Raw genomic sequence first — 18,763 nt, forward strand, 5'->3', positions numbered from 1 at the left:
GTATTAGTTGCTATCATAAGCCTTCCAATAGCAGAGTGTTTTAAACTATTTAAGGATGTTGGAGAAACTAATTACACACATAACTGTCTCTCCTTTGTGATTAAGTAAGTCTTTTTATGAAAATATTTTAATACAAATTTTTGTACTCTGCTGTTTTAATTAGCATATGATGTTTTCAACAAGAGAAACTTCATGTGGAAAGAAATCCTCAAAAATGCTATCTAAAGACTATAGTGCTGTTTTTTTAAACTTTACTTTTCTCCTTTTAGACTCCAGAAATAGTTTCTTCATAAAGCTGACTTCCTTTCTGGAAATGATTTTTGTTTCTAAATATGTTGAGAATCCATTCTTCTCATTTTCTCTCTCTCTCCACCCCCCTCTCTCTCTCTCTCTCTCTCTCTCTCTCTCTCTCTCTCTCTCTCTCCACCTCTCTCTCTCTCTCTCTCTCTCTCCACCTCTCTCTCTCTCTCTCTCTCTCTCTCTCTCTCTCTCTCTCTCTCTCTCTCTCTTCTCCTTTTGCTTTCTTGGTAGTAATTGAGAGGAAGGAGGGTAGGCGCAGGACAGAGAGAAGAGGGAAAACAGAAAAAGAATTGTATGGCACTATGTCTGAATATATCTTCTACTTGTAGATAATTACATCCAACTTGCCCTTTTGCCTTTTTATTTCCATTTTTGGGCACCTCTTTTTATCATCCACGGGATAGACAACGGGATAGACAAAGCACCGTTGGTGCCCTGAGCGACAGAACTCTGGTAGGGGGCTGGCTGTAAATTGACGTGGCATGGAAATTCTCTGCTAAGTTTTAGCAGCTTGCATGTTTCTCTAAGATCAAGCCCAGCCTCCTGGAGCTGTAGCTTAATCATGGGTTCAATGACTTTACAGAAAAATGGATAGAAAAATTATTCATCTCCTTTCTTTGGACCCAGATGTTTTCTTTTTGGTTATCTATGGTTTAGCTGAAAACAAAATCAAAGCAGCTAAATCTGTAACTTTCTTTTTGCAGCTTAAACAACAGATTTTGCTGCTCTCCCTCCCCTTTCTCGCAATATAATTCCTTACAGATTTTGCCATGGGGTGCGGACTTAGAAAGCTAGAAGACCCCGATGATAGCAGCCCTGGAAAAATATTTTCTACCCTGAAGAGACCGCAAGTGGAAACAAAGACAGAATTTGCTTACGAATATGCATTGCTGGATTTCACTCTACAAGGTATTTTTGCTTCTATTTTGTTTGTTACATGTTTCAAAGATAAGAGACTACTAGTTGTTTATAGTGTTGACTTATAAATTTTTAAACTATTCTTCATAATGAGATTGTATATTCAAACAATAATGCTTTGCTTCTTAATTGTATTTTATAAGATTGTTGTTTTGTTGTTTGCTTCATTTTTTTGGTAACATGGCTCATATGTACCTTCTAAAATTAGGAAAATTGTTTGGAAATGCTTCTTTTGTTTTTAAATCAAATACTTACTTATAGAAGGATTTATGAAAAATGCCTGATTTCCAGGACAAATAGCTATAGCTTTAGTGACGTTTGTATTTTGAGAAAGATTTGAAAATCACAAGAAGGTATTATGTAGAAAATATTACTTGCATCAAATTGTGGAAGAGTGTTTGCTGAGACAATTCTGAGGCTTCCAATTGTGTTAGACTCTGTGATTATGGTAGTCATTTGGTATTTTTGACCAAACTAAACTATAAGGTTTGAAAATGTAGTTAAAAAAAGAGAAAAAAAAGATAGCCTTCTGTGAGACACTTCCTTTGCTCAGTGCCCTGTCCCTAACAGAGAAACTCTCTGTTCCAGAAAGTTGGAAACACAAATAAACAAGCCCAGATGGCAGCTCTGTGGAAGGAATTGAGGCGGTTCGATTTCACAAATGCTTTGCCTTGTTTCTTTTGGAAACTTTAGAGTCCTGTACAACTGCATAGACAAAGCAGGTTTTAAAAAGAGCTATATCTTTAATTATGAGGTACTAAAAATGAAATTTAGAGTGCCTTGCTTACTGTTAAAGTTATCCACTATTAGTATTTAAAGTTCTTATTATAGTTATATTTTTAATTCTAATGAGCCACACATTTTATCAGTTCACAAAAAGTTTATACTAAATTATCATGTTGAATATTATCTTAATTTCTTTTCAAATTTTTTGTTTATACACATTCTTTTTTTTTTTTTTTTTTTTTTGGTTTGCTCTAGAAACAGTGCATCTTTGTGCAAGAAGCAAGAGCAGCCCATTTTTCTTTGTCAAAAATTAAGCTGGCCAGCAAACAAACTCCCTTCCAGGGACATACACAAAATCTATACATAGACTTGTAATGTGTTCACATCCTATTTTTATTTAAAGCTAAAGCTACTGAAAGAAAAAATATTAATATTATTAATTTCTTAATTTTTTTTAATTATGAGAGTTAGAAATGGATTAAGATAATGGTGATTATCAGAGAATCAACCAAACAGTTGTATGAATTTTTTCTATGCTTTTTCAAAAATCTTCATCTGAGAAAATATTTGTAATGTGGTGCTATGTTCACACCATCGATTTTCCTTGTCAGTTTCTTTTTTAGGACTGGTTTCTATAAATCTATAGGAGACAGACACATACTCTCCTTAATCTTGAAACACTGTCTATCAACAAATTCAGGTCAGAACCATTTTGATCTGTATCTTAGGATTCTCTGCACAATCCATTGGAGGATCATTGGGTTTAAAGTAACTTGAAAAGTTTTTCTGATTCATTTCCTTCCAACAATATTTACATCTCAAAATAATTTGTATAAATGCAGTCACCCTTGAATCAGAAATATCTGTAGCTTTATTCAAAAGTCATTTGGGTTTTGTTATTATCAGAAGCCCTTTTCTCTGTGAAAGGGGTATGATTTCTACCTTCCACTCTAGGTGCTTAGAAGAGACAACAAAGTATTACACTGTAAAGTGTAAGTATGGGCAGAGTGTGTAAATGTTAGCACATAAAGCAGGCACATACTTTAAAGCTGCACCTGGTTCCTATTTGGTAGAGGCGCCTAGTCTCCTGGTGCCCAATTGCTCTCCAGTGTTTCCATATGTTTTTGCTTTAGTTTTTTCTTTGTTTCTGTCTTCTCCACTGCCTTTGCTTCAGAAGCCAGGACTGAGCATCAGCCCAGCTCCACAAACCACCTTCCAGGTCATAGTTTCCCTGCCGCTCTTCTGTTGTCTCTGACCTCCAGCCGCCACTCCAGTGTATATAGCAGTGGGTCATGGGTGGGTTAAAACATGCCAGCCTTCTGTTTGGCACTGGTAATTCTCTCCTGGGGTTGCTGGGAAGAGTCTTGAATAGTGGCACCTCTTGCCTGTCAGAGGCCACCATGGAATGAGCAACCTTTCAGGAAATAAAATGGCAGGGTGACAGCTGTGTGTGCTCATGATGAGGCCCGTCTCTTACATTATTTTCCTCTGTTTTTTCCAAATAGAGGCCATGGCACAGAAAGTAAAGTTCCAATGGGGGCAGGAGGAGGAGACCCTCTGAAAATCCACAGTGCCCTTTCCTGCATTATGGTGGTTGTAATTTTCTTGAACAACTTATTTTCCGTTCAATTATATATCACTTTCAAAGCTCCACCCAGAAAACAAAACAACTTCACCTCCCATTTGCTCCTTAACTCTGTCTCTGTCTCTTTCTCCTTCTCCCTTCCCCACACTTTTCTTTTTCTTCTTAGCCTTTGACTCATTATTTACATCTTTATAGGAGAAATAATAACATAGTGTTGAAGCATACAAAGCTCTGGAGTCACAGTTTTGGGATCCTGCATCTAGGCTGAAAACTGTGGCAAATTTGTAAACCATGCTCTATCTCAGTTTTCTCATCTGTAAAATGGGTATTCTCATAGTGTTGACATCACAGAGTTGTTTAAGGATCAAAGGAGGTAATACAAGATGATCTTCTTGGAAAAATATCTGGCACTTAGTAAGCACTTGATAAAAGTTAACTGTTAATGATCCTTCCTCTGAGAATATCCTCTGTCTCCACATTCCTCCCTTAAACCCAGCTCCTGCAGGATACTTTTTGACCAACTTATTGAGGTCATTAAAATAATTCCTTCATTTCCCCTCTGATATATAAGCATCAAGTATTGGTTACTTGTATGTTCTCTTCAAGGATTCATACACATCTTTCTTATTCTGGCCATAAAATTATTAGTCTGTGCAACTATAACGACAAATGTTTTTGGAGTCATTCCTGATTACGCTGTTATGCTGTGTATCTTAGGGACTATAAAAGAAATAAAATACATAGCCCCTTCTTTCAAGAAATGTAAAGTCTCATCCAGGTAGACCGAGTTTTTCTGGAGCTTTATGCCAAGTCTACCAACTGCACTAATGTGGGTTCAGTAAAATGTTTGTGATATGTTTTCTGGATTGTTGTATAGTAATGATTTCTTTCACCATATCATGATAAAGTAACAATTTGTTACTCCTTTTTATTAGTGAAAATTTGAAGTTGCCTAGAAATTTCTTATAGTATATCTATTTATATTTGTTTATGAAAGTATATAATGTATGTATATATGAGTGTGTTATAGAATTTCTTAACAAAAAGTTAAAATAACTCTGCAAATGATCCAAAAGGGTTAATTTACTTTCTTGTACAATTTCAGGAAACAATCTGAATAATAATAGCCTAAAGAGTTTTTAGAGCATTTATAGCTTTATGAGTAAAAAGAGGTTCTACAATACTAAAACCCAACAGAAAATTGGATGATAGCTTCCTTAATTGAATTTCTGGTAGAAATACATAAAATATGAGTGAAATTTTGCCAGCCTCTAGCTTTCTTCGCTATTATTAGAACCAGAAATTCTATTGTCTTTCATCATCACCATTAACAGCAATAGATATATATTATATATGTACTCTGTAGAAAATGCTGATTAGGCCGGGCGCAGTGGCTTACGTCTGTAATCCCAGCACTTTGGGAGGTCGAGGTGGGTGGATCTCTTGAGGTCAGGAGTTTGAGACCAGCCTGGCCAACATGGTGAAAGCCCATCTCTACTAAAAATACAAAAAGTAGCCAGGCATGGTGGTGGGCACCTGTAATCCCAGCTACTCAGGAGGCCGAGGCTGGAGAATTGCTTGAACCCAGGAGGTGGAGGTTGCAGTGAGCAGAGATCGCACCATTGCACTCAAGCCTAGGCAACAAGAGTGATACTCTGTCTCAAAAAAAAAAAAAAAGAAAGAAAAAGGAAATTCTGATTGGCATTAGAAATATAAAGAATAAGATAGTTTCTGCCCTCAAATGTTTTGTATTCAATTTGGTCAAACTGGACAAGATCATGAACTCCTCAAGGTTAGGAACTATATCATCTCCATCTTTGTACACTCTGTGTCCAGCACAATGTTTGGAATATGAGTGATGGTCAATATTCTTTGTTGAATGAATGAATGAACAAAAAATTACAATACAAGGTACATGTGGAAGAAATCTTGTACTACAAATGTCAGAAAAAGGAGAAATCAATTTTGAGTAAGATCAGTGGAACTAGAGTTAGGACTTTAACTGATCCTTGAAGAAAGTGGCTTAAACAGAAAAAGATTAAGAGGTTGAAGTAAGTTCAAGGGCCAGTGAACAGAGCAGTGAGCTAAAAGAGGTTTTTTAGGGAGGAAGCAGAAAGTAAGATTGTAAACTAAGGGAGTATGGGAAGGTTCTGGCTAAGCTAGGGAGTTAAGACCTAATTCTATGGAAGATAAATGGCATTAAAGGCTCTTTGAACAAGTAGTTGATAGGTGCAGAAAAGTGTTTTAAGAAGATTCATGTGGAATTACAGTGAGGAGGGATGGAGGCAAGAAGTCAAGGCTAATGATGATAAGGACTTTAGGGTGAAGGGCAGCAATAGGGATAGGATACAAAGGGTAGATATAACAGATGCTTTGAAGGAGGAACTTAGCCTGTCACTGCCTGGATATGAAGTGCAGAAAGAAAGAGGCAGCCAGGATGACTTCCCAGTTTTGAGTCTGAATGGCTATAGAAATAATGAGGCCTCTTACAGAAGTGGGGGCACCCCAAAGGGAGTCTGTTTGTGGTCAAAGAGTAATTCCATTACAGTCATGTTCCATTTGAGGTGGCAGTGGAAGATCTTAGTAGGGGCACTTACTGATGCACAGCTGACAGTGAAAATTTCAAGAGAGAATTGAAATAGAATTTTTTTTTTTGAGACAGGATCTCACTCTGTTGCCCAGGCTGGAGTGCAGTGACTCAGTCACAGCTCACTACAGACATGACTTCCCAAGCTCAAGCAATCCTCCTGCCTCAGCACTGGAGTAGCTGGGACTACACATGTTCCACCATGCCTGGATTATTTTTTAATTATTTGTAGAGACGGGGGTCTTGCACTGTTCCCCAGATTGGTCTCAAACACCAGTGTTGGTAAATTGTTAGAACCATTTGGGGAAAAAAAATGTTTGGGATTATCTACTTAGCTAAAGATATACCCAACAGAAATGGGTGCACAGGTGCACCATGAGGCACTACAAGAATGTTCATAGAAGTGTTATTTGTAATAGCCCCAAAGGGTAAACAACCCAGAACTCCAAAAAAAAAAAAAGAATGGAAAAATAAATAGTGGCATACTCACACAATACTGCAGAAATCAGCAAATACTCTCTAAAGTGTTGGATAGTAAATATGAGGTCTCTGTCACAACTATTCAACTCTGCTGTTGCAATGCTAAAGCAGCCATAGACAATATGTAACAAAACAGGCCACAGGCCACAGTTCACCAGCTCTTACCACACTGCAGTGAAAATGGAGGAACCACAACTATGCAAGACGGATTCCACAAGCATAATGTTGAGTGAAGACAGACACACAAGTCCATGCTATATGATTCCCTTATATGGATCAAACAGAAGTATAGTGTTTAGGGCTGCATTCTGGATAGTAAACTAAAAAGAAAGTCATTATCATAAAAATCAAGGTATTGCATAGGGGACAGGAGCGTTGTGACTGGAAAGGGTAAAGGCTTCTGAAGTGCCACTACTTCCTAATTTTTGAATGGATAGTGACTACCCTAGTGCAGGGGTCCCCACTCCCAGGCTGCAGACTGATACTGGTCTGTGGCCTGTTAGGAACAAGGCCACACAGCCAGAGGTGAGCATCAGGCCAGCAAGCATTGCCACCCTATTAGCAATGACATTAGATTCTCATAGGAGCATGTATTGTGAACTGCACGTGCAAGAGATCACACTTCTTAGGAGAATCTAACTAATGCCTGATGATCTGAAGTGGAACAATTTCATCCTGAAACCATCCACTCCCACTCCCCATCCACAGAAAAAATGCCTTCAATGAAATCAGTCCCTGGTGCCAAAAAGATTGGGGTTGCTGCCCTAGTGTTGGTAGTTTTAAGTATGTTTTGTGTCTTTTTCTTTTGTATGTTACATTTTCACTCACCCCAACCCCCCAAAAAAAGTCAGAAAAAAAGGCTGAATAGGAAGTGAGTAGGGTTAAGGCAAACAAGGCTGAAAGACAAGATGCACAAATATGCAGAAGAGGGAGAAAATTCTGTCATCTGGAAACTGAAAATAAAACAGAATGGTAGAAATATAGCATATTAAGGAGATAGCAGGGAAACATAAGACTTCGGGAGTTAGATCATAATTTGATCCTTCATATATCTGCCTATAATAATGAACTACATAGTTTAATAGAGTTTTATTGTATTTTAAAATTGCAGTTAGAAAGAACCAAAATAGTGAGTAGATAATCATGCATTGAGTAGATCATCTAAGAGAGAACACTGGAATTCTGCAGAAAAGTGAAAGAAATACCTAAAACAAGGAAGGAAAAGGAAGTAAGGTAGCCTGCTTTGTTGGGATCAGCTGAGAGAGACTCACCAGTATGAGGAAAGGTTAAGTGAGAGACCCTTAGTAGTTCACCTTCCCACTGTGGACCCTGCAACTCTAACCATGGGAGAGCTCCTCAATCCTTGAGGGCCCTGAAACTAACATAGGGAGCTGCCAAGAGATTGTGCCACAGCACCATCCCAGGAAGGAAGGGCATACTGGGTGCCAAACACTCCCCAAGACTTAAGCAGCTACAGCAAGGCACCATTTTAGAGCCCCGTCCCCAATAGACTGAGTGCTGTCCTAGATCTCTGTGGTGCTAGGACTGAGTCACAAGAGAAATGCGAACTGTTGCCTCTTGACTGAGGCACAAGCAACTGCATGTGCCTGAGAGACACCCAAGGTGCAGGCTACTGCCAGGTGCAGGTACATGCCTCTGGGCTGAGGCATGAGTGACCACAGGCTACCACGCCAGGGCTGAAGTACGACCAAGGCATAGGCTATCATAGCAGAGGCCAAGGCACAAGCATCACATGTGTTCCCCATCTGTCTAGGCTGCCACCACTGAAGGCAGCACCACCTTCCCCAGTGGCAGGAAAGCAGTATGGCCACTGCTGCCCCCAAGCTGAGCATTCCACTGGTGGCCTGGGGATCATCCCAATCCTGCCTACCATAAATGGTGCCTGCACATGCTATCAGGGGACTGAGGACAGCTCCTTTATCCTAGCTTCACTCCCCTCAACGTGCCAGAGCACACAGCTCAGAGGTCAAGGGACTGTTCAGCTAAGTCCACCACCACTGGCACCTGAACATTCCTTCCAGAGACCTACCCACCTGGCTACTACCACCATAGCTTAGCATGCACCCACCTGCAGGTGGCTGCTACCACCTACCTGCATGCGCCCACCTGCAGGCCTAGAGACTGCCCTACTCAGCCCATAACAGACACTCTCAAAACCAGGGTACACTGCTTGCAACCCAAAGGTTGTCCCATTCCTGTCACTGCAATCACCCACACCACACTGGCTCTCCAGGGGGCCAAGGACCCTCCCATCCACCCAGCCCACTCTACCACTACTGGCAAAAGTAAGCTACCTGGAAATCCAATAATTGGCCCACCTGGACCTGCTAACACCAGTGCCAACATGTGCTTTACTGGGTCCCAAAGATAGACATGCTCAACCCACTGCTGCCACCACTGGGGCCCAAATACTGGCCTACCTGGCATCCCAGTCCCCAACAAAACTTCACTACAGCATCCACTAACAACCATAACCTAAGCCTCCATGGAAATCACAGTTACAACTGATGCTGTTTACAGCCAAATAAGTCATACAGAGACTAACTACTCCGTGCACCTAAAATCAAAGCCAAAGCATCCTACTCAACCAACACCATAGATACATCCTCAGGAAAAATCTTTCCTATAAAAGCAAATTCAAAAAATTGGAAGAAGTGGCTGTTACACCAGATGCACAGATATCAACATAAGAATGCAGGACACATGAAAGCACAAGGAACTGCAACACCTCCAAAGAAACACAATAATCTCAGGCGACAGATCACAAACAAAAAGAAATTCATGAAATTCCAGAAAGAGAATTCAAATTATTAACTCTAAAGAAGCTCAGTGAGATACAAGAGAATTCCAAAAAACTATACAAAGAAATCAGAAAAACAATTTAAGATATGAATGACAAACTTACCAGATAGATATAAAAATGAATCTAGCCAGGTATGGTGGCTCACACCTGTAATCCCAACACTTTGGGAGGCTGAGGCAGGCAGATCACTTGAGGTCAGGAATTTGAGACCAGCCTGGCCAACATGGTGAAACCTTGTCTCCGCTGAAAGAAAAAAAAAATAAAAATTAGCCAGGCATGGTGGCACATGCCTGTAATCCCAGCTATTCAGGAGGCTGAGAAAGGAGAGTCATTTGAACCCAGAAAGCAGTGAGCCCAAGTGCCACTGCACTCCAGGCTGATAGCCTGGGCAAGTGAGACTCTGGACGCCATCTCAAAAAATAAAAATAAAAATTGAACCAAACAGAAATTCTGGAACTGAAGAATTCATTGAATTAAATACAAAGTACATTCAAGAGCTTCAGCAATAGACTAGATCAAGAAGAAGAAAGAATCTCAGAACTCGAAAACAAGTTTTCTGAAATAACCCAGTCAGACAAAAGTAAAGAAAAAAAAGAATTTAAAAGGATGAACAAAGTCTTCATGACATATGGAACACCATGAAGTGACCAAATACTCAAATTACTGGAATCCCAGAAGGCAAAACAAGAATGAAAGAGCTAGAAGACCTGTTTAATGAAATAATCAAAACTTCCCAAGATTTGAACATTCAGGTACAGGAGACTCTGAAATCTCCAAACACACACAAATGCAAAAAGATCTTCTCCACAGCACATTATAATCAAACTGTCTAATGTTAAAGACAAAGAGTTCTAAAAACAGCAAAAAGAAAAGTATCTAGTCACCTATAAAAGAACCCCCATCAGACTAACAGCACATTTCTCAGCAGAAACTTAACAGGCCAGGAGAGAATGGAATGAAATGTTCAAAGTGCTCAAAGAAAAAACTGCCAGCCAAAAATACTACATCCAGCAAAATTATCCTTCATAAATGGAGAAATAGGGTTGAGTGCAGTGGCTCACACCTTTAATCCCAACATTTTGGGAGGCTGAGGCAAGTGGATCACTTAAGGTCAGGAGTTCAAGACCAGCCTGGCCAATGTGGCGAAACCCTGTCTCTACTAAAAATATAAAAATTAACCAGGCATGGTGGCAGGCACCTATGTAGTCCTCACTACTTGGGAAGCCAAGGCAAGAGAATTGATTGAACCTGGGAAGTGGAGGTTGCAGTGAGCCAAGATCTCACCACTGCACTCCAGCCTGGGTGACAGAGTGAGACTTTGTCTCAAAAAAAAAAGGAGGAAATAAAGTCTTTCCTAGCCAAGCAACAGCTGAAGGCATTCACAACCACTAGTCTAGCCCTACAAGAAATGCTCGAGGGAGTCCTAAACCTGGAAAGCAAAAGAACATTTACCATCATGAAAATCGGCAAAAGTGTAAAACTCACTGGTAAAGTAAACACATAAATGAGGAACAAAAAGGACTCAAATGGTACCACTACAAAATACCACCAGCTACAATGATACAGAAAGAGCAAAAGAAAGAAACAAAGAACATACAGAACAACCAGAAAACAATTAACAATATGACAGGAACAAAAACTCACATATCAATAATAACCTTGAATGTAAGCAGATTAAATTCTTTACTTAAAAGATATAGACTGGCTAAATGGATTTAAGAACATGATCCAATTACATGCTGCCTATAAGAAATGCACTTTACCTATAGAGACACATATTGACTGAAGTAAAGGGATAGAAAATGATAATCCATGTAAATAGAAACTAAAGAAAACAGGTATAGCTATACCTGTATTAGCTAAAACGGTCAAAATAGTAAGTCAAAAACAGTAAAAAAAAAAAAAAAAAAAATGACAAGGTCATTATATAATGATAAAGGAATCAATCCAGCAAGAGGATATAACAATTCTAAACATATATACACCCAACACTGGAGCACCCAGATTCATAAAGCAAATATTGCTAGATCTAAAGAGAGAGATAGACTTCAATGCGAGAGTAGTGGAGTACTTCAACCCACTTTCAGCATTAGACAGATCATCTAGACAAAGAAACATTGGATTTATTTATTATAAACCAATAGATTTTCATTTTGAGCAATTTTAGTTTTACATAAAAATTGAGCAGGAAGTATAGAGGGTTCCTACATATCTCTTCACTGCTCCCCCCACCACCATTTCCCTGATTATTAACTTTTTAAAATAATGTCAACTTTGATTTTAGATTTAAGAGGTACATATGCAGGTTTGTTATATGCCTACATTGCATGATGCTGAGGTTTGGGGTACAATTGATCCTGTCACCCAAGTGGTAAGTGTACTGCCCAGTAGTTCATTTTTCAATCCTTCCCCCACTCCCTCTTTCTAGTAGTCTCAGTGTCTATTTTTGCTATCTTTGTGTCCATGAGTACCCAATGAAACACTGGATTTAAACTGGACATTAGATCACATGGACCTAATAGACATTTACAGAACATTTATCCAACGACTTAAGAATACACATTCTTATTAGCACATGGAATATTCTCCAGAATAAATCATACGTTAGGCCAGAAAATGAGTCTCAACAAATTTTTTTTTTGAGATAAGCTCTCACTCTCTTGCCCAGACTGGAGTGCAGTGGCACAATTATCGATCACTGTAACCTTGACCTCCCAAGGTCATGTGATCCTCTCACCTCAACCTCCCAAGCTGGGACCACAACCATGCACCTCCACACCCAGTTAATTTTTTTATAGTTTTTGTAGAGCTAGAGTCTCACTATGTTTCCCAGGCTGGTCTCAAACTCCTGGGACAAGCACTCCACCTGCCTCAGCATCCCAAATTGCCAGAAGTAGAGGCATGAGCCACTGTACCTAGCCAAAATTTTTTTTCTTTATTTTTTTGAAATGGGGTCTCACCCTGTCTCCCAAGCTAGAGTGTAGTGGCACAATCATGAATCACTGCAATATCAACTTCCTGGGCTCAAGCAATCCTCCCACTTGAGCCTCCTAAGTGACTGGAACTACAGGCACATACCACCACATCTGGCTAATTTTTGTATTTTTTGCAGAGATTGGGTTTTGCCAGGTTGCCTAGTCTGGTCTTGAACTCCTGACCTCAAGCAATCTGCCAATCTCAGCCTCCCAAAGTGGTGGGATTACAGTCATGAGCCATCATACCCAGCCACAGTTTTTTAAAAATTGGAATTATATCAAATATCTTCTCAGACTACAGTGGAATAAAACTAGAAATCAATACCAGGAGGAACTTTGTAAATTATACAGATACATGGAAATTAAACAGCATACTCCTGAATGACTATTGGGTCAATGAAGAAATTAAGAAGGAAATTAAAAAATGTCTTGATACTAATAAAGATGAAAATATAACATATCAAAAACTGTGGGATACAACAAAAGTGATACTAAGAGAGCAGTATATAGCAATAAATGCCTACATCAAAAAAATTAAAAAGATTTCAAAAACAGTCTAACAACAATGCACCTGAAAGAACTAGAAAAACAAAAACAGAACAAACCCAAAATTAGTAAAAGGAAAAAAATAATAAAGAATAAACTAAACAAAATAAAGGGAAAAACAATACAAAGGATCAACAAAACAAAAAGTAGTTTCTTCAAAAAGATAAACAAAATTAATAACTGCTAACTAGATTATCCAAGAAAAGAGAAGACCCAAATAAAATCAGAAATGAAAAAGGAGACATTACAACTGATACCACAGAAATACAAAAGATCATTACAGACTATTATGAACAACTACACACTAACAAATTGTAAAACCTAGAGGAAATGGATAAATTCCTGCATACATACACCTACCAAAACTGCATCAGGAAGAAATAGAAAACCTGAACAGATCAGTAGTGAATAACAAAATTAAATCAGTAATGAAAAGTCTCCCAACAAAGAAACTGGACAGATTCACTACCACAGAACTGTACAGATTCATTAACACATTCTACCAAACATATAAAGAAGATCTAATATCAATCTTCCCCAAGCCATTTCAAAAGATTGAAGAGGAGGGAATTCTCCCTAATTCATTCTGTAAGACCAACACAACAAAAAAGGAAAATTACATGCCAATATCTGTGATGAACATAGATGCAAAAATGTTCAACAAAATACTAGCAAATCAAACTCAATAGCACATCAAAAAGATAATACACTATGATCAAATGGAATTTATACCAGTGATGCAAGCATGGTTTAACATATGCAAATCAATAATCATGACACATCACATCAACAGAATGAAGGACAAAAAACATATGATCATCTCAATAGATGTAGAAAAAAAAATTTAATAAAATACAACATCCCTTATTAATATAAACTCTCAACAAACTAGGTATAGAAGGAACATACCACAAAATAATGAAGGCCATGTATGACAAGCCCACAACTACAAGAAAACTACAAAATACTGAGAAAAGAAATTGAAGGAGATCTGGCACAATGGCTCATGCTTGTAATCCCAGCACTTTGGGAGGCCAAAATGAGAGGATTGCTTGAGTCAAGGAATTTGAGACCAGCCTGGGCCACAAAGTGAAAAATCCATCTCTAGAAAAAATTTAAATTTTTAAACTTTTTTAAAAAGAAAGAAATTGAAGAGGACATCAAACAAATGAAAAGACATCTCATGCTCATGGATTGGAAGAATTAATGCCGTTAAAATACTGCCCAAAGCAATCTATAGGTTCATTTCAATCCCTATCAAAATACCAATGTCATTTTTCACAGAAATAGAAAGAAAACTAAAATTTTTATGGAACCACAAAAGAGTCAGAATAACCAAAACAATTTTAGGAAAAAAAGAACAAAGCTGGAAGCATTGAACTACCTGACTTCAAAATATATTACAAGGCTATAGTAGCCAAACAGCATGGTATTGGTATAAAAATAGACACATAGACCAATGGAACAGAATACAGAACCCAAAAATAAATTTGCATATTTACTGTCATCTTCAACAAAAATGTCAAGAGCATACACTGAGGAAAGGACACCCTCTTCAATATATGGACATCCATATGCAGAAGAATGAAACCAGACCACTATCTATCTGTTACCATACACAAAAATCAACTCAAAATGGACTAAAAACTGAAACATAAGGCCCAACACTATAAAACTACTAGATAAAAACATAGGGAAAACACTTCAGGACATTGACCTAGGAAAGATTTTATGACTAAGACCCCAAAAGCACAGACACCTAAAATAAAATTAGACAAATAGGATTATATTAAACTGAAAAGCTTCACAGCAAAGGAAGGAATCAACAGAATAAAGAGAAAACTTACAGAATGAGAGAAAATATTTGCAAACTATTCATCCAACAAGGGACTAATATCCAGAATATACACAAGGAATTCAAACACCTCAACAATTTTTAAAAATTACATTAAAAAGTGGGCAATTGACATTAATAGACAGAAGACATACAAATGGCCAACAGGTATATGAAAGAATGCTGAATATCACTAATTACCCAGGGAAATGCAGACCCAAACCACAATGAGATGTTAACTTTCCCCAGTTAGAATGGCTATTACTACAAACACAAAAAGAGATGCTGTGGAGATGAGGGCGTAGAGAAAAGGGAGCAGCAAGGCCAGCAGTATCCAGAAGTTCTCCCAAGCCCACAAGCTCATGTGAACTTTTTTTAATAAAAGCCACATTCTTCCCCTTAAATCATTATTTGTGGTACAATCTTCTCCCAAATTTCTCTCCAGATTTCATTCAAAGATGAAGCTAATTAAATCCCATATAGTTCCACCTCTCAATATTTTTTACTTCATTTGTAACATGGCTTTTTCTCATTGTAATATCATTAAAATGAGGAACATACAGTGGAGCCTTATGTGAGAGACTCCTGAAGTGAATATCACCTTTAACTCTATTTATTTGGATTCTCACTATGTTCTTAACCATCCCCACTTCCATGATCGAAATAATTTTTACAGATTCCACGTCACTGCCTATGTTCTTCTTTGTTTCATCTCTCTTCTCGAAGTCCTAGATAACGTGAACAATTGTTCCTGAAATTGCTAACCTAACTTTTTTTTCCCAGTAGCTAACTTTGATTGCTTGCCTTTTTTATGCAATAATTTCATTTCTTAATTCCCCTTATGAGCAGTATTTCCAATTTAACATAGTGACCTAAGGAACATGCTAGACATAGAAAGATATGAATAAGGTAGGTTCCTTTCCCTTAAGGAATTCTCAGTCTAACAGCAAAGACATATAAACAAATAACTATGATACAATCTGACAAGGGCACTAGTAGAAGGATAGGCAGCCCAGAGGAAGGAATTATTAACTCAAGCTGGGGGAACAGGGAAGGAAATGAAGGCCTGGTGGCATGAAACAGAGTGGCAGGTTCAGAAACTCCAAGTCCTTCCAGCATCCCAAAGCAAGACATGTAAGAGAAAGACTAACAGAGTGGAAGCTGAATCAATAGGCAGAGGCCAGACCATGAAGATGCTTTCGTATCACGCTAAGGCATTTCCACTTCCTGCAGTAAACAATTTTCTTTACATTTTTTAAGGATTAGTATATAGTTCTAAAAATAAGTTTAGGTTATGTTTCATTCCTCAGTCTTAAGAGTTGCTTCCATTTTGTTATAGTTTTTCAGTTCCTTTGTTTAGAAATCAGAGTTGCTAGTCAAAATACTAAAGAGTAAAACCAAATGAATCACAGAATTGCCACACCACCAAGCAGGGCTGGGCTGTTTACAAGGAAGCCCAGCTGTTTCTTCAAAGTCCAGGATCATTCTCTTTGTTTTCATTCCTACTCATAATGGTGAAGAAAATATATTGTAAGTAAAATAGTAACTTAAATCCAAAAGAGGGTGAAAATTGGAGGAAGTGGATCCTTCCTGGTTTATGTAACTTTTCTGTTGAGTGTTATTTTAGTTTTTGAAGTTGGCATGAATACCCACTGGTGGTGGATTTCTGTTTCATCGAATGGATACTAATGTCAGGGGAGGAGGGAATTTCCTCTGGCCCTTCTTTCTCATCTGCTTCTTAACCTCTTTCCTGTGCTCAGGCAACCAGCAGCAGTTCTTTGCTGGACACCACTCACCACACTGACAGAGGTCAACAGCCAACTAGACCCATATCTGAAATTAATTTCATATGCCTTGTTACTTAAGAGATAATCAAAATGCAGGTCTATTTCTAGATATTAATTCTTAATCATTTTTCATACAATGAGAAATATTGTTGTAGAAAATAAACTTGTTATTCAAACTAATACTGCTGAAACAACAAGAACATTTACCCAAATAACATACTCTTTTTCCTTTTACTATTCTAAAGTCTATACAGATAGTGCTATTCTACAGTTTCTACAGATTTGCTCTTCTTCAAGGAATGGTTTAATGGCAAATCAATTTTGCATTTAAATTTCCGCTACATTTAGACTTTTTATTTATTAAAGAGAACTGCTGGAAATCTTTACTTTTTCATTCACCTTTATGCAAGCATTTACATCAGTGCCATAAGAAATCATATGTTTAGCTTCCCAGATAAACTTAAAACACAGTGCTTCTGAAAGAGTAATTAGAAATAAGAAAGCACTTGACAAGTGCTGTTTAATAAATGCCATTTCTCCCATTTCTAATTATTAGGTTGATATAAATTTTATTTTTGAGAAATTATGCATCTCTTCTGGGAGCAGTGGCTCACACCTATAATCCCAACACTTTGGAAAGCCAAGGAAGGAGCCTTGCTTGAGCTCAGGAGTTTGAAATCAGCCTGGGCAACATGGAAAAACCTCGCCTCTACAAAAGATACAAAAATTAGCAGGGTGTGGTGGCACACACCTATAGTCCCAGCTATGTGGAATGATCGCTTGAGCCCAGGGGGTGGAGGCTATAGTGAACCATGATTGTGCCACTGCACACCAGCCTGGAGGGTGGAGTGAGACCCTCCCTCAAAAAAGAAAAAAGGAAAAGAAAAGAAATTATGCATCTCCTCTTGTCCAGTCATAAAAATTGTCGGCTTTTCAAATTATTGTGTCTCCTATGTATGTCTTCAATATCTATTAATGGAAATATAGTCACTCAAATGAAATCCTAAAAATGAAACTGCCTTAATTGAAAAAAAAACATGTAAGACATTGTATTTCTGCTTTAGACATATCGGTGATATTATATGTCTACTAATTTGTAAGGTCACTTTTCCTTTTTCTGAAATGACTTTAAAAATGTATAAATACATTTTTAAATTGTACACCTACAGGTGTAGGCTCACACCTGTAATCTTAGCACTTTGGGAGGCCAAGGAGGGCAGATCACGAGGTCAGGAGATCAAGACCATCCTGGTTAATACAGTGAAACCCTGTCTCTACTAAAAATACAAAAAATTAGCCGGGCGTGGTGTCACACACCTGTAATCCCAGCTACTCAGGAGGCTGAGACAGGAGAATCGCTTGGACCTAGGAGGGGGAGGTTGCAATGAGCCGAGATTTCATCAGTGCACTCCAGCCTAAGCAACAGAGTGACATTCCATCTCAAAAAAAATTTTTTAAGTGTAAATACATGTTAAATTAACTTTATTTGAGATTAAGCCATTGGAGATTTTTTTTTTTTTTCTTCATAGACAGGGTCCTGCTGTGTTCCTGCTATGTTGCCCAGGCTGGTCTCAAACTCTTGGGCTCAACAATCCTCCTGCCTTGGCCTTCTAAAGTGCTGGGATTACAGGCATGTGCCACTGGACCTGGCCAAGATCTTTTCCTACTCATTAGTATTATCACACATAGGTAGAAATAATGTATAATTCAATCTTATGAATGTGCAAATTTCTCTTTGCTTTTGATATTTCAGCTTCATCAAACCCAGCAGTCATCAAAATAAATTCAATTCTAGATATCGTAACAAAAGTGGAAGACTATTATCTTAAAGGATATATTGTTGGGGCTATTCATCCTGTTATACAACCTGTGGGGCAGCGAAAACACCTACCTGCAAGTTACCTCTATAGAGTGGTGCTGTCGCGCTTGAAATTAAGGTAAGCACGCTGCTCAAGAAAGAAGCAGGTGAGAGTGACAGTTCTCTTTGTCTAAAAGAAAAAGAAATTTTGAATCAAGTGACAGAGAAGAAAGAATAATTGAGGGTTTTAGTTTAAAGCACATTTTCCGCAATGGAACCTGGATCGGAGCAAGGAAATTTACACCTCCTTCCTTAAAACTCCTGACTGATTTTTGCTTCTTGCAGACAAATGGGTCCTAAGTGAGGATGTCAATGAACAAAGGGAAAGCAAAATAGATTCCAG

The 18,763-nt window shown here is 38.2% G+C and overlaps 1 protein-coding gene across 1 annotated transcript in view; it reads left to right on the forward strand.

The window, feature by feature from the left end:
- Positions 1-517: 517 nt before the first annotated feature.
- RFTN2 (raftlin family member 2) overlaps positions 518-18,763 on the forward strand; it is a 66,194-nt gene continuing 47,948 nt past the window's right edge. Inside the window, exons 1-2 of the mRNA XM_012454075.3 lie at positions 518-1,209; positions 18,316-18,499. Of these exons, the coding sequence (XP_012309498.1) occupies positions 1,071-1,209; positions 18,316-18,499 (323 nt within the window). The 5' untranslated portion in view covers positions 518-1,070. The remainder of the gene's footprint in view (positions 1,210-18,315; positions 18,500-18,763) is intronic.

Source organism: Aotus nancymaae, unplaced genomic scaffold, assembly GCF_030222135.1.
Source record: "Aotus nancymaae isolate 86718 unplaced genomic scaffold, 86718_ANA_hifiasm-v0.15.2.pri h1tg000008l, whole genome shotgun sequence".
Lineage (NCBI taxonomy): Eukaryota > Metazoa > Chordata > Mammalia > Primates > Aotidae > Aotus > Aotus nancymaae.